Consider the following 14,730-nt stretch of genomic DNA (forward strand, 5'->3'; position numbering starts at 1 on the left):
TTTTTTATTAACAGAGAAACTGGCTGTATTTAACCCTCTATCCCACAACCCCTTTTCTTCTTTCAGCTCTTACTCTTTTATATTCTCTTTTTTCTGTTGAAGCATGGGAAAGTGAATGCAGAAGAACTTGGTGAAAAGAATAAAATACAATTATTTCTCTAAAAGCGCTAAATTACCGAATAACCTAAGTTTATCTTACTGCAGAGTAAGGCTTCTGATCCTGTGACTGACCACCTTGCCTTCCTTACAACAACACCTGTTCTTTGTGGGTGCATTAGTCAGGCTGCCCAGATAGCAATTTCTGTTCTTTTTTTAGATTCTTATGGCAAGTAGACAGCTTTTGGACCTTCTGTTTTAGTTCCTCCAAATAGGTTGTTTTCTTCAATATATCGTTTCCATAGTACTCTCTTCTCTGAAAGCATCAGCCTCTGTGGCACTTAGTATTTGAGGACTAGACAGTGCCAAGTAAAGCAAGTGAACTTACCATGTGTTTGTACTGCTGATTCTTTGTTTTTCAACATCCTTATCTACCTCAGTAAACTATTTGTCTTTTATTCAGTGCTCCTAAGGAGAAGGTTTCCCACCAGATCAGAGAATACTGCTATTTTGAATGTAATCAATGCAACATTTTATTACAGTTTTTGCTTGTCATTAGCAGATCCAAAACTTGTAGCTTTCCTAAATGTTTACATGCCAACAATTTAAAATTTAATCTGTTTTTAAGTCTTTTCTTCATTTCAAGATAATTGAAGTTATAGATACTGATAAGATATCTGTCAGGATGTAGCTGGGCTAGCGTTTCCTAGAAAAGCAAAGCTATGTGAATGAGTTTTCTTGATTCATCTTAGAGGTTATTTTTCCCAAGCTGGAAGGGACACTGCATAATAAGGAAGTTTTTTTTAAAAACAAACAAACAAACACACACACACACACACACAAGAACACACAAAAAAGCAGACTCGGATATGAAAATGGCTGAAGGGTTTTTTTTTTTTAAATGATGCTTGATTTCTTGTTCTTTTTTTAAGATTTCTAAAACGTGAGAAGGTAAGGGGAGGTTAAGTTTTATTTTTTAATATTTTATTGTTTAATGATGGAAGTATTAAAAGATTGTTGCTATGGGGCAGTTCAAAAGGTTTAAGCACATCTGTAAAATGGGTTCTTGCTTCAGTGTGCTTAATAGCATAGTTCTACAGACTAAGGCAGTCTTGAGAAACCTATCACAGGTGTCGTGGCAGGCCATATTTATCTTTTGCAAAGTTAGATATACTGGAGGAAACTCATTAGGAACTAGGAGATTGTCACCTGACGGAAAGGCAAAGGTCACCATTGAACTGACCACTGATATTTTGCTGGAGAGAGCAGCTTTCATTTTATAGTCATCACAGAGTTGTGAGTGCAGCTTGAGATGGGAGATGCCATCTCACAGATGTTTCTCTCAGTATTTTATGGCTCTCATTCAGTTTTGTTTGTTGCCATCTTTCGTATCTCTTTCATAGCTTGGTAACTTCCTTGGTGAAAGATTACTTTTTTCTGATGTAATTACAGTATTAAAAGTTTCAGGTATAGAGTAAGACAGGGAAATCTCTAGCCACTTGGTTCTTCCAAAGTGGCTAAACTGAAAATATCCAAGAATTTTAGAAATGTAACTTTTCCAAATCTGTTTGATCTGATGTACTTTACACAAGATTACTTTAAGAAGTGCAAAGGATGAAGTAGTTTCGAAACGGCTGAGGTACCAACCTTATAAAGAACAGAAATGTGTTGGCTGTCTTTAATATTTAAAGAACAGGAGGGAGGACTAGAGAGTGGCAGGCCAGTCAGCCTCATTTCTGGTTTCTGAAAAAAATCCTGGAACAAACCCAATTTTGTAAGCATCTTGAGCATAATAATGAGTAAAAGCCAGCATCAGTTTGCCAAGGACAAATTGTAAAAGTGATCTAACTTCTTTCCCTAATAGACTAGCAGGTGGATTACATATGAGAGAATCAGTTGATGTCCCATATTTGGACTTTTGATTCTGTTTCTCATGATGTTTTTGTAACCAAACTAGGGAAAAGCACAGTTTGGGAACTACTGTTGCGTGGGGGGCAAAGCTACTTGAATAAGGAGGCACTCCTTTGTCGACTACTCTTCAGTATTTTCAAAGAATTTCCATAATGAAGTTATGCTATTACTAAAACTGAAGAGGGCACAAAGCTAGGAGGGATTACAGGCACCTGTGAGTGTGTTAGTGGACATCAAAGTGCCTTGAAGATTCAGGGATGAAGGCTATGAAAGAGGAAGAGATAGAGATCAGTGGAGTTTTGTAATGCAAGGCTCTGAAGCAGGGGTAATCAACTACCCCAATACAGGGTGGAAAACAGTGTTGTCTTTCTTAAGGGTGAAGAATTTGGGGGGTATAGTGAACTGAATATGTGCAGTGAACCTCATGCAGGTTAAGCTTCTACTTATACGTTTCAGTAAGACATGTGAAGCAATTTTTACCCTTAGTTCAGCCCTTCTCAGGCATTAGGTGGAATATTGTGTGGTTTACAGCCAATTGTAGAAGCTGGGGAAGAGTGTCGAGGAGAGCAGTGAGAAAGCTGTAGAAAATGAGATCTTAGACCAATTGGGAAAGATTGAAGGAGTAATTACATTAGTTTCCAAAATGAACAGTGTACTAATAAATTGATTTCATGCACAGTTTGAAAAGGATAAGACCATGCTACACTACAGTTTAATCTGAGATTCCTGGTTAAAGTGGTGTTGGAGTCCGCCTCAGTGAGACCAGGGTCCTTTCTTCAGATATACCTTATTCTTTCTAGATATTCTTTAAGAATGTAATGTCAGAACGCCTTTGTTACTAGATTGGTGCTGTGTAAAAGCTCAAAGAGACTGTGTGCTTCATTCTCTGCTGTTTCATTTAGTAACTTGAGTGTTTCTGTACCAAGCAGAATAGTTTGTTTGTAATGTAGATGACATGAACATGGTTCATTCTGAGGTTGGCAAAGTAACGTGAGACTGTTGATTCATGGTAGGGAGTCTCCACGACAGTTATTAAAGTGTGAACTGGGCCCTGTATGGCACTTGAAGAGTGCATAGCTGGATTTGGAATTCAGAAGAGGATCCCATCTCAGATTCCAGGAATTGTGGAAGTTGTTTGCCCCTATAGAGGGGTAACCAAGCTCTTCCATTCATAAAATAAAAACATAGTATTTTTGCCTATATCTATTTGAATAAAAAAAAAAAAAACACAAAATCCTTAGCTTTCTTGATGCATACACTTGGTTTTTAATGGTTAAATTGCACTTCTGGTTCCAGTACTTCAGTTTTTGACCTTAACTCACTTATCTTAATCCATAGTTGCCTTATTCTCCAGAAATGAAGTAGAAGTATCCCAATAGATACTCTCCCCTTCAGAGCAAGGAGCTGTTTACTTACCGTGCTGTCTTTACAGGTGAACATTTCATATTTATATCGTTCAGAGGTGGCTTCTCAGAAGTAAGGAATTATTTTTCATTAGTGTTTTTCTTGCTCTCTATTTTGTTTCCACTGTTAGGAATTTTGTTACTCTTTGTAGAGCTTAGTAGAAGCATCTTCTATGCAATGGAAAGTTCTACTAAGAAGGCAGTAGGAGAGAACCCATGTAAAGTAGTTCACTGCTCGCAGCAGAAAATTCTTTAAGGTGTCTCGGAATTTCAGCCAGCTGATATTAGGGAGCTACGAACTAATAGTGAGAAACCTGTCTAAATAAAAGGAAGAAGCACAATTACAAGTAAGCAACTTGCCCTGCGTTGAGCTAGCAACCAGGTTTAGAGGCAAATGTTTCTTGCCACAAGAAAGCATGGCTTTATAACCTGCAGTAATGTGTTTTAAGGTGCAATACAAGTGTGTCACAATTCTAGTAGCAGGGGCAACTAAGGCTGTCCTGTTAAGCAGGATTTAGTTCATGGTAAAAGCTGCTTTCAAGCACTGTGCTTCTCACTCACCCTATTGATTTTTTTTTTCCCATTTAAGCTATCTGTCCTCAGAAATAGTTTTAGCTCGTTTCTATCTGCAAGTTTTGAGCTGCAATTTTGAAGTGTATGCATTGTTTTACAATAACTCCATTTACCATTATTGGTAAAAATGTTGCCTTTCATTTTTTACTTTGAAGTTAAAACAGGAACCAGGTAAAGAGCAGAAAAATGTGTAGTTTGTTTTGACACTGCAGAGTTGCTTTTGTCTTTGAGAGTAGATTGAAGTTGTGGTAAGACTCGATTCTCTCTCTATTTTAGCACGTTCAGTACAAGACTTGCAATCTTTTTGGAAGTTCCTTTGTGGCAGTAGCTGAGTGCAGCATCTTGCACAATAATTTTTCCTCTTCTGCCCTAATTGCAGCTCTTCAGGTGTGACTGTAGTATAAAATTGTATAGGTGTGGTTAATGGAGGGTATGGTGTATAATTTATTTTCACAGCATCAGGTACACCTACAATGGGCACCTATATAGGTCAGATAGCACTGCCTTAGTGAAGTCAATATGAGTGCAGAATAAATACTATATTTTTGTGGAATTTACTGCTGTACTATAAATAAAAAAGGCATTCTCTTTGCTGAGGAAATAAGAATAGTACAATAGAACAGGCAAGAACTTGTTTAGAATATGTTATTGAGAAATAGGTTAGGTAACCCGGATTCATGATTTACAAATGAGCTAGCAAAAATGTACAGGCAGACAGTAAGGGGCTGCTTTGACCTGTTAGGTGAGAGCGAGAAGATAAAACGTAAATGTACGTATCTTTGATAAGATACAAGAAGGTAGTTCAAGCAACTTTTGGGAAAATGAAACGCTATGTAAAAGCCATTATAGAGTTGCCAAACTGCTTTAACTATTTGAGAATTAAGCGTAAAAGCAGCAAAATGGGAAATCTTCATGGAGATCTCACAGAATTATTGTCCAGCCTATCCTTTAGGAAGTACTGGTGTCACAAACTGTGGACTTCTTTACTGGAAATGAGACACTTTTCATTGCTTAGTTCTCTCATACATATCGTGGCTGCTAGGTAGTGTACTGAGAGATTAATAAATGAAGTGGTTTACTTTGACAAATTTTGAAGAGATTTAAAAGTAAATTGAGGGAAACTAGTAATAGCATTTCTTTAAAATCTGGTGAAATTCTGGTGAAAAGTGAATGCATTGAAAATACAACTGGGGAAGCCATAGCAAAAACTATTTTGATTACATGAAACCAGCTGAAGCAGCAACCTTAATGGAGAATCCAGTCTCTCTGAGCAGAGAAATGAACAAATTGTGTGGGGAAAATATATGAAGTGGTAGGTTAAAACGATGAATATTTAAAAAGGTCAGAAACATTATAACTAGCCATATAGCAAGGTGATGAAATTTTCTGTAATGGGTCATGCTAGGTTTGTGAATGCTTTTTTGGATACTTTTACTTATTGGCATCAGTTACTTTTCCTAGAAATAAAATGTAATAATTCTTCAGCTCTCCTAGTATTTTTATCTAGATACCAAGCTGTTAACTATTTTATCTTAGGGAATGATCCTCACAGTGCAGTATGGACCAATTTTGTGAGCTTATTTGTCTTACCAGGCTTATAGACTTTGACCTTTTGGAAATTCTCTGGAACGAGAAGCTTTTAGCAGCTCATTTTCTAGAAATATTTTATAGATAATAATTCACATGAACTTGCATTTTTTGTTATAATGAAATACTGTTTCTGATTTTTTTTTTTGTTCCCTTTTTAGTGTAAAGCAGTAGAGATCTGCCCCAACTGGCTTATTTTTTGCAGGAAAATGCCTGCAAAAGGCCAAGAGGTACAGCAGAGATTAAAGAGATGGTTCTAAGAGTGTGTGTGTGTGTGTGTGTGTGTGTGTGTGTGCGTGTGTGTGCTGGGTAATCTGTGCGCGTGTGTGTGCGCATGCGCACGCTGGGCAATCTGTGTGTGCTTCAGAAACAAAGAAGTTAACAACTGGATGACTCTTTATGCTGTCTGCCAGTGTTTTCAGGGTTAATTCAGTTAACCCTGAACCGAGTCTCCTTGACTTTTGTGGCTATTGGATTTAGCCTCTAATGTGGTCCTGCCTGTTTCTGTGTGTAAACTGGGTTTTGTGCAGCTAACTGACCCTTAGCATAATAGCAGGCCTGTCCGAAGTTCTAGGCGTTCCAAACAGCCCTGACTGTAAGACAGAGTAAATAAATCCAAAAGGTGAGCAAAGCAAAAATATATCACAACAGTACTAATAACAAATGAATGAATGGAGACCTGTGTTTCTCTGAAGAAGAGCAGAAGTGGCACAGGAAGATGAATTAACTAGCTAGCGTATTGCCTCTTATTACATGAACTTTCACATCTTAAAGGTACATCACCAGTAGACTAACATATACTTACTGTATTTTTATGCTGTGTTAACTCTGAGTAGAGGATTTAAATGCATAGTTGAGAAACCGTCCATTTAAAAATTTTTTTCTTAGCTTTCCAGAAACACGTTTCATCTTAAACCTTTCTGTCTATCCTTTTCCAAATAAATGGATTTCTTCTAGAATAAAAAAGGAACCGCGTTGACTTTCTTTTGCAATTTACACTAATCTTAAAAGTTATTATAGTCTTATTCAATGATGGTGACTTGACTTCAGGATCTGTTATATATCAAGAAGACTGAGAGGAGTTCTCATAGTATGTTGCTAAAATGACAAAATTGAAGTGACATGATACTGTGATTTCTGCAGAGGCACCTTGCTGAAAATCTCATGCTTCATCTGATCAGAGTTCTTGTCATGTGTACCAGCAAAGGCTATTAGCGTTTTCAGTAAATGTCTGGTACACAGCTCTGTTTTCTGCATGAGTATCTTCCAGAGGTTTTAATGTAGTGAAATGTCTTCTTGTCTTGCAGTTCTGATCCGCTTTCTTAGCTGAGCTGTGCTGTGTGGCTGGAGTGAACGTTCAATAATGAGCGGTGCAGCTTTGGGCCTTGAGATAGTGTTTGTCTTTTTTCTGGCTTTATTCCTACTTCATCGATATGGAGACTTTAAGAAACAACATAGGCTGGTGATCATAGCAACGCTGTTGGCCTGGTATCTCTGCTTTCTTATTGTGTTTATACTGCCTCTGGATGTCAGCACGGTGAGAAACTTCTAAGATTTACTACTTAAATAAAATATATATGTGATATTTCTTAATTCACAGTTTCAGAAGACAAAGTACCTTAAAAATAGAAATTTTAAATGAAAATAGAATTTTCAAATGTATAATGTTAAAATAAACTAAATACTGTTATTGCTTTTAGCTTGACAGTTTCTCTGTTTACAACTGATTTTCTTACTTTTGTTGTTGCTCTCATCAGACAGGTCAACTTCAGTTTGTTTTAAAATTTTCATTGTTTATTTGTTTATAGTATATATTTTTTAATTTAAACAATATAAAAAGACTTTCAGTTTTCCTGTTACTGGCCCTGCAAGCTGTCTGTTTATTTGAGGGTTTGCTTGTTGTTAGTTTAATTGCTCTCAAGTGTAAAACTGGAGTGCAAGACATGTCTTCCAAAATGCAACTTGTTATTTTTAAATAAATATTGTGCCTTGTTGTGGTCATTGATGTAAAATTACTTGTTTTATAGACTATATATAATCGCTGCAAACTTGCTGTTAACTCCAGTCCTCCGGAAAGTAATGGCTCTTACGTTACGCTTGCTCCAAGGTACGAGCTGTATGTCTTCTTCATTAGACTGTTTTTAAAGAAGTATTTTATGGTGGTCTTTTTAAAAATGATGGAAGGGTACTGTGTTTTTAAGATCAATAAACAAGTGTTAACTGCGTGGTGTGACATTTGAAGGCTGGTTGAGAGAAGAGAAGGTGAAGAAAAATGCATCCGTGTCTATTGCTAGGCATTTATGCTTAATAATGCTAGTTTTAATTGATTTTTTTCTAAATGCTCTGACTTTTTTTAATTTCTCACTAAATTTCCTCTCTCCTTTTTTTTTTGTTAAAGCAACAGAACTAAGCTTTTTGAACAAACTTGGTTATCCATGAGGAGAGGCCTTTTGAATGCTTATCTTTCCTCCACGATCTTAAAAGCCTAGCCTTAGATCTGAAAATCTGATTTTATACCTTATGAATGAGATGAGTAGGCTTATCTTAAATGCAAGCAGCATATATTATTGCTTATAAAATAATTACTGTTACCTGAATGACATTCTGCAAAAGTAACAATAGCTGCTAATTGTCTTCTGGCAGCAAGGAAATAATCCCCAAATTTAGGGGAACGTAGGCAAAAGGGGACTCTTCCTGTGGCTGTTCACTGTTTAGCCTTCATTTACCGTTTCTGCATCTTGTAGCTAGGTGCAGTGTAGTTAGGTATCTGCAGGATGATTAGAGCATTTAAGATGTCAGTTGATAGCGTGTGCGGAAGGTGTTGCCAGTTATGTTACCCCAAAGTGGAGGATATCCAGATGTTGTTTATTCATGGAAAATCTGGGAAGGGCCAAACTCGCTGAATTAACATTTAGCCTTTCTTTAAGACTGCTCTGTGTGTGTTAATTAAACATAATTAGGTAAATACACGATTTGAAAACTATTTAATAGTGTTGTAATTATAGTTAACCTATACTTATGGAAGATGCTGGTGAGTGTATATCGCTTGAGGATGCCAAATAGAAAGATCAACTTTAGTAATAATTGGGTAGGTGCTGTGTTGCTATAGCTCAGATCTTAAAACTTTTAAACAAAAGTTTTTAAATTTTCAAGAAGAATGGTAAATATTTTTAATGGTGATTGTTTATTCTCTTCTAAGGTGTTATGGCTGACTGCTGACTCAAGATAGTGTGTATTACATGCTAGCCGTATGCAAAGCCTTTTCTAGATAGAGGAATTTATAGAAAAAAAAAGTCCTATACTCTTGACCCGACAACTAACATTAAGCTATCTTACATTACTACAGCAAGCAAAAATGTTTCAAACCATGGAGTTATATTCCTAATGGAATTATGCCAATTTTCTGGCGTGTTGTATATTGGACATCACAGTTTTTAACATGGTAAGTAAGGCAAAGGAATGTAACAAAGACCATGATAAAGTTATAACATCTTAAGTCTTACTGTACTCCTTAAGATTATATATCACTGTTTCACAAAGCTATCTAATCACGTATGTTGTTCGTTAGTGAAGAAAGTTTTCTAAATATTAGTGTATTAAATTGAGCATACGCCACTTCTGCACCTCTTCACGTGACAACTATTTACCCTGATTCACTTTTGTAGTAGAAACTGACCAGTTTGCGCTTAAAATTTTTTTATGGGGAGGTAGTCTGAAAAGATTTTTTTATTTTTTCTTAGGCAACAGGACACCAAAATAATGATATGAATAAGTTGGGCAAATTCTGGGTTACACTGTAAATTGTTTGGTTTTATTGCAGATAGCTTTGCAAAAAGCATATTAACGTTTTTCTCCGGGGCCTCCATGCAGAAGATAAGTTCTTTAAACTTCTCACTGTTCGGAAGCGTGTTTTTTCCATTCCCAACTTCATGTTCTTGATCTCTGGCTTTGCTCTTGACCATATTGGTATAACAATTATATTGCTACAGATTAAGATTTATAAAATCTCTCTCTTTAGTAGTACTTTCATCTACAGAGTGTATTTTTCCTTAATGTGTATGTGCATAAAATGCAGTTCTATGAATGACCATTGTTTTGCTGAAGTATCTCAAATGTGTCTAGAGGATCTGAAGAGTTAGGCAAGGTAGTACCCCCTTTCTCCAGCCAACAGAATGTCTGTGCCTTTGGTTTAGATCGATTTACCGTTTCTAATCAGCCTATCATCGAATTATTACCTTTGTAGCTCAGTCAGGAAGATCAGCTTTTGTAGTGAATTCTTCATTAGAAGAGGTTTTCTATGGTAAAGCTAACTGTCTTGTTTTTATCTACAATTTGTTTAAGGCTTGCCATCAGACCAGTATATCTAGAACAAAAATATAGGATAGCTAACACATTTTACTAGAATCTTGGGAATTTTCAAGTTAAAGGCCCTATCTTGGTATCTTGTCACTGATACACTTTTCTTTTTGTCTGGCTGATTTGTGTTGGTTTTGCTCGCTTTTTTTCCCTAGGATTCTTTTACCCTTCATGCAATCGTATGCTAGATCAGGAGGGTTCTCCATTACTGGGAAGATTAAAACTGCGTTGATTGAGAATGCAATCTATTACGGCACTTACTTGCTGATTTTTGGAGCATTTTTAATATATGTGGCTGTAAACCCCAACTTCAATTTGCAATGGTAAGAACAATGCTGTATACGCTTACACAAATTCTTTAAAAAATGTATTGTCACAGATATATCTTCTGTAGATGAAATGCATCTTTTTTTTGCTAGACACTTTGAGAATTTGTTTTTTTTTTCTAGGCAGGGATTTTTTGACTGTTTTTAAATTTGTTTTTTTTCCTTCGGGTTTTCTGGTTTTCATATGTAGGGTGGAGGGATCCCTTTATATTTGCAGTGGTGTTTTTTTTTTTTTCTTCCTCCCTACAAAGGCATTCGCAAAACTTTTTCAGTGCTTTGAAAATAACACCTTTCAAAAAGTGTGTCAGTACTTCCTGTGTAGCATTTATGTCTACTGAAGATTCTGTTTAAAGGCCTTAAGGTAAGTCAAAGTAATTGATGTTTGTAACATTGCTATTAGTCTTTCATGCTATATACAGGAGTAGACACTACTGTTTACTGCCTAGTTACTTTCAACTTCTGCTGCTGAGCACAAATCTCTGGTTCTGAAAGAGGCTGTTTCCTGTAGTGATGCTTTGTCTCAGTTTATATCCTAAGTTCATGTTGTTTCCTAAAGCAACAGACTCCTTTGAAAACAAGCTTTTTTGTTTCCCTCCAGAGAGGGCGCTCTAGGCAAAAGAGCTTCTTTCAGAAGCATGGGAGACCTGGAAAAATCGTAGCAGCTTTAAATGTGGCAAAGTAGTAGATTGTTCCTGAACAAGCAGAATTACAGTTGATACTAAACTTGTTCCTGTACGTTTGCACACCTTGTGGGTGCTGATATTTCAAGGTTGCTTTCTGTGTGTGTGTCAGGGGGGATGTTTGTTTATTTATGTATTTGCAGGAACCAACTTCAGACTATTGGGATAGCAGCCGCAAACACTTGGGGTCTCTTTCTTCTCGTGTTGCTTTTGGGTTATGGTTTGGTGGAAATTCCCCGCTCTCACTGGAATGGGGCCAAACGGGGTTATCTTCTCATGAAGACCTATTTCAAAGCTGCTAAACTGATGACCGAAAAAGCAGATGCAGAGGAGAATTTAGAGGATATTATGGAGGTAGGTAATTAGCTTTCACTACGAAATATAAACAGTGGAGGCTGCCATTAGTCATATCTGAATTACTTGGTGGGGGGGGGGGGCATTTGTGGCAGGAAAACTTAAGTCACATGAATTTGCTTTGAAGTAAATTGAGAGTATCATCATAGTGTGCTACTTCATGACACTAAAAAATGTCCTACATAAAATTCAAAAGGGAAATAGTGCCTGACCTGAAGAAATTATATCTCATGGTACCTCAACAGCCTTTGTTTTTTGTTCTTATATTGAGCTCTTTGAATTAATATTGGTCGATAATGAATAACATTCCAGAGTGATAATCGACGATATAGCATATGGATATTTTGCTAGTGTTCATGCAAGCAAGTTGTGCGTGTCTTATTTTGTACTCTGCTCCCGATACACTTCTGGAATCTTAAGAAGAGCTTCCAGGTTGGATTTGTAGGACCGCACTGTGTGCATTTGGAGAACAAAAAGTTTTTTTTAAGAGAGTTTTTGTTGAGAGAGGCACTACTGTTTCATTTTTTTTGCATTTTTCTTGATTCTAAAACTAATTGCACTAGACTGCATAAATCTTGGCCTCCCTTCCCCCACCAGGGTTTTTTTTTTCCTTTCATAGGAACATTGACGCTCCTGAAATTTTTTAAAAATTTTAAAAATGCCAATACTGACTGAGAATTTCATTGCAAATATAAATTTCTGCTGCGGTAATTAAATCGCAGTCCTTTAGCTCTCACCCCTTTTAATTGAGGCTTCCATTCCCTCTCCTTTCTCAGAGGGAAATTCATAAAACTGTACGAATACGGTACTAGAGAAAGCTTCACAACATTTCTTAGTCCAGCACCCTACCTGACAGGGTTGAATATGTTAGGACTGGCCCTGACAGACACTCTTGCTAGTTTGTTTGTTTGTTTTTTCCCCATAAAGAAAACTTCTTTGCAACAGATTAAGCATGTTTCTTGTGATCATTCCCTCAGGAGAGTCAGAGGGATTCAGACACAGTTAACATTCATCTTTTAGAACAGCCTTTTATAAATTGAAGGATCACCTATATTCATGTAGCCACCCTTTGAGACTAAATAAATACAGTTCTTCCAGTTCTGTCTGCCTAATTCCTACAACTTAGGTACCTTTTTTTTAAATGCAGTTGCTAAAAGATTGGACGTGAGTACTTAGTTTCATCCAAAGGTTGGTTATCTCTGCATTGCCAATAGGATGAAGAAAAAAATCTAGTTGTCACTAAGGCTGATCAGCTGTTAGAACCAGTTTTGACAAAACTTATCTAGCCATTAGGTAGCCTCTGTTTATTACTGAGGCATAACAAACAGCCTCAGGAATGAAGTGTCTGGAGATAAGCAGGAGATAAGATATAACATTTAGCAGGGTAAAAGGATATTTATCAAGCTGCTTAAAGTAACAAATGTTAAACTAAACCAGGTAAGAAAGAAACTCCTCCTCTTTACCTACAACTAAAACAAGAAAGTATTTTCCGTTTCAACATTCTTGCCTAGAAAATAGTCCTCCACACATTTGCAAAGTAATGTTTGCACGCTGACGTTGTAGGTTTTTTAAATATATATCTTCTTTGTAAGTACTCCTTTAATTTTCTTATATTAGATGTGTAGGAAAAGCTGTGACTTAGGAATTTCTGCTGATTTTTAGTCTGTGATCCTTATTGCTTCAATTCACAAAGATGGAGCTCTTATCTGACCCAGTAAATTTTTTTTTATATATTTAACATAGTGAAGCAACTCTTTTTTTTTTGTGTGTGTGTGTGTATATGTGAACAGGAGGTCCGTAAAGTAAACGAAAGTATCAAGTATAATCACCCTTTGAGAAAATGTGTTGATACGATACTGAAAAAGGTAACTAATCTTCATCCTCATCTTTATCTTAATTTACAGTCTCTAATTGGCATCTTATAACTTCCGCTGACCACATTTGAGTTGAAATTGTTTATGCAGTGCTTTCTTACAGTGTATGTATTTATCTGCTTACTGCGTTCTGAGATATGTAGTATTTGAGAAACAGAAGTTATAACAGTTGATTACTTAAAATAGTACTTTTTTTCTATAGTGTAATGAGCAATGTAGAATATTCTATCTGTTTCTCTGCCATGTGCTTTATTCTGAATGTATGCAAAATACGGGTAAATATTTCTGGTAAATAATTTCAAGTGCCTTATCTTAGAAATAAAGAATGTTAAGCTGGTATCAAAAAGGAAAATCCATATGTAGAGCGAGCATTTCACAGGCATGAAATGTCCAGAATATTTAAAAATGGCAACAAAGAGAACTCACTACCACTTTTTCATATTCCAGTCAGTTTTCCTTTTCCTTCCAGTGTCCTACAGAGTACCAGGAAAGAATGGGTAGGAACATGGATGATTATGAAGATTTTGATGAAAGACAGAACAGTTATCCAAGTGAAAAAAGTTTGGTCAAACTTCACAAGCAGGTATATTGATAAATGTCCCATTTATGCTAATGTACTGAGAATAAATGACAGTCAAATTAAGAATTTCAATGCATTGTGATGCCTGATTGGCTTAGTATAGTGGGATTTGGGATTGCTACTTCTGGAAACTTTCTGCAGTGAGAGAAAACATAGAAGTTTAGTATCCCAGCTGACCTCCAGATAGATGATGATCAAAGAGCTTTGAAACTCAGGAATCTTATAGTCCTCTTATGATATCTCTTTTAACAGAGTTAACTACCTGTTCTTGTGAGTTTACAGAATTAATCTTTGCGGTTCTGTGATGTAGAATTTTTTGAGGGATTGTACAAGACTTTTTTGGATCAAGGATGTTGTAACCGTAATTTCTTGGAATTTATTTACTATAGGTAATTTATTCAGTGCAGAGACATCGTCGTACACAGGTCCAGTGGCAGATTCTTTTAGAACAAGCCTTTTATCTAGAAGATGTGGCAAAAAATGAAACCAGCGCAAGTCGCCAGTTTGTTCATACTTTTCAATCCCCAGAATCAGAGAATAAAATTTTTCAGTATTTCTACACACCAACCGTTGGTAAGTGCTGTCATGCAGATTTTGGATATGTAAAGGAGTAACTGGTACCATTCTGTAAGAAAATTAGGTTGTTTTATGTTAACAGTTTAATTATAATAGAGGGGAGCAAACATACATCTTCATGCATTTATGTGATGGAATAGCCATCAGCTGTGCGTTTGTGATTCTGACCAGAAGCTTAAATTTTCTACAAACTAAGTAACACTCAGGTGTTGTAATAGCAATAGAAAACTTAGAAACCTTAGAAGAAGAAAGAAGAATAGAAACTTTCAGCTAGGGGATCATGATTACCTTCTGTGTTTGTGGGACATCACTGAGGTGGCATAGCTTTCCTACTAAAAAGGGAGGAAAGGACTCTTGTCCGTCCTACACCAAATATTTGGAGGTGCAGTTCCTTGTGCATCTTCTTAGAAGGTA

At 36.4% G+C, this 14,730-nt stretch overlaps 1 protein-coding gene across 1 annotated transcript in view; it reads left to right on the forward strand.

Annotated features, from left to right (window-relative positions):
* The window catches only part of LOC104147785 (G-protein coupled receptor-associated protein LMBRD2), a 32,389-nt gene that overhangs the window by 1,211 nt on the left and 16,448 nt on the right, over nucleotides 1-14,730 (forward strand). Inside the window, exons 2-9 of the mRNA XM_068928567.1 lie at nucleotides 6,878-7,107; nucleotides 7,598-7,677; nucleotides 8,917-9,012; nucleotides 10,082-10,249; nucleotides 11,076-11,286; nucleotides 13,077-13,151; nucleotides 13,630-13,743; nucleotides 14,130-14,313. Of these exons, the coding sequence (XP_068784668.1) occupies nucleotides 6,934-7,107; nucleotides 7,598-7,677; nucleotides 8,917-9,012; nucleotides 10,082-10,249; nucleotides 11,076-11,286; nucleotides 13,077-13,151; nucleotides 13,630-13,743; nucleotides 14,130-14,313 (1,102 nt within the window). The 5' untranslated portion in view covers nucleotides 6,878-6,933. The remainder of the gene's footprint in view (nucleotides 1-6,877; nucleotides 7,108-7,597; nucleotides 7,678-8,916; nucleotides 9,013-10,081; nucleotides 10,250-11,075; nucleotides 11,287-13,076; nucleotides 13,152-13,629; nucleotides 13,744-14,129; nucleotides 14,314-14,730) is intronic.

This window comes from Struthio camelus, chromosome Z (assembly GCF_040807025.1).
Source record: "Struthio camelus isolate bStrCam1 chromosome Z, bStrCam1.hap1, whole genome shotgun sequence".
NCBI lineage: Eukaryota > Metazoa > Chordata > Aves > Struthioniformes > Struthionidae > Struthio > Struthio camelus.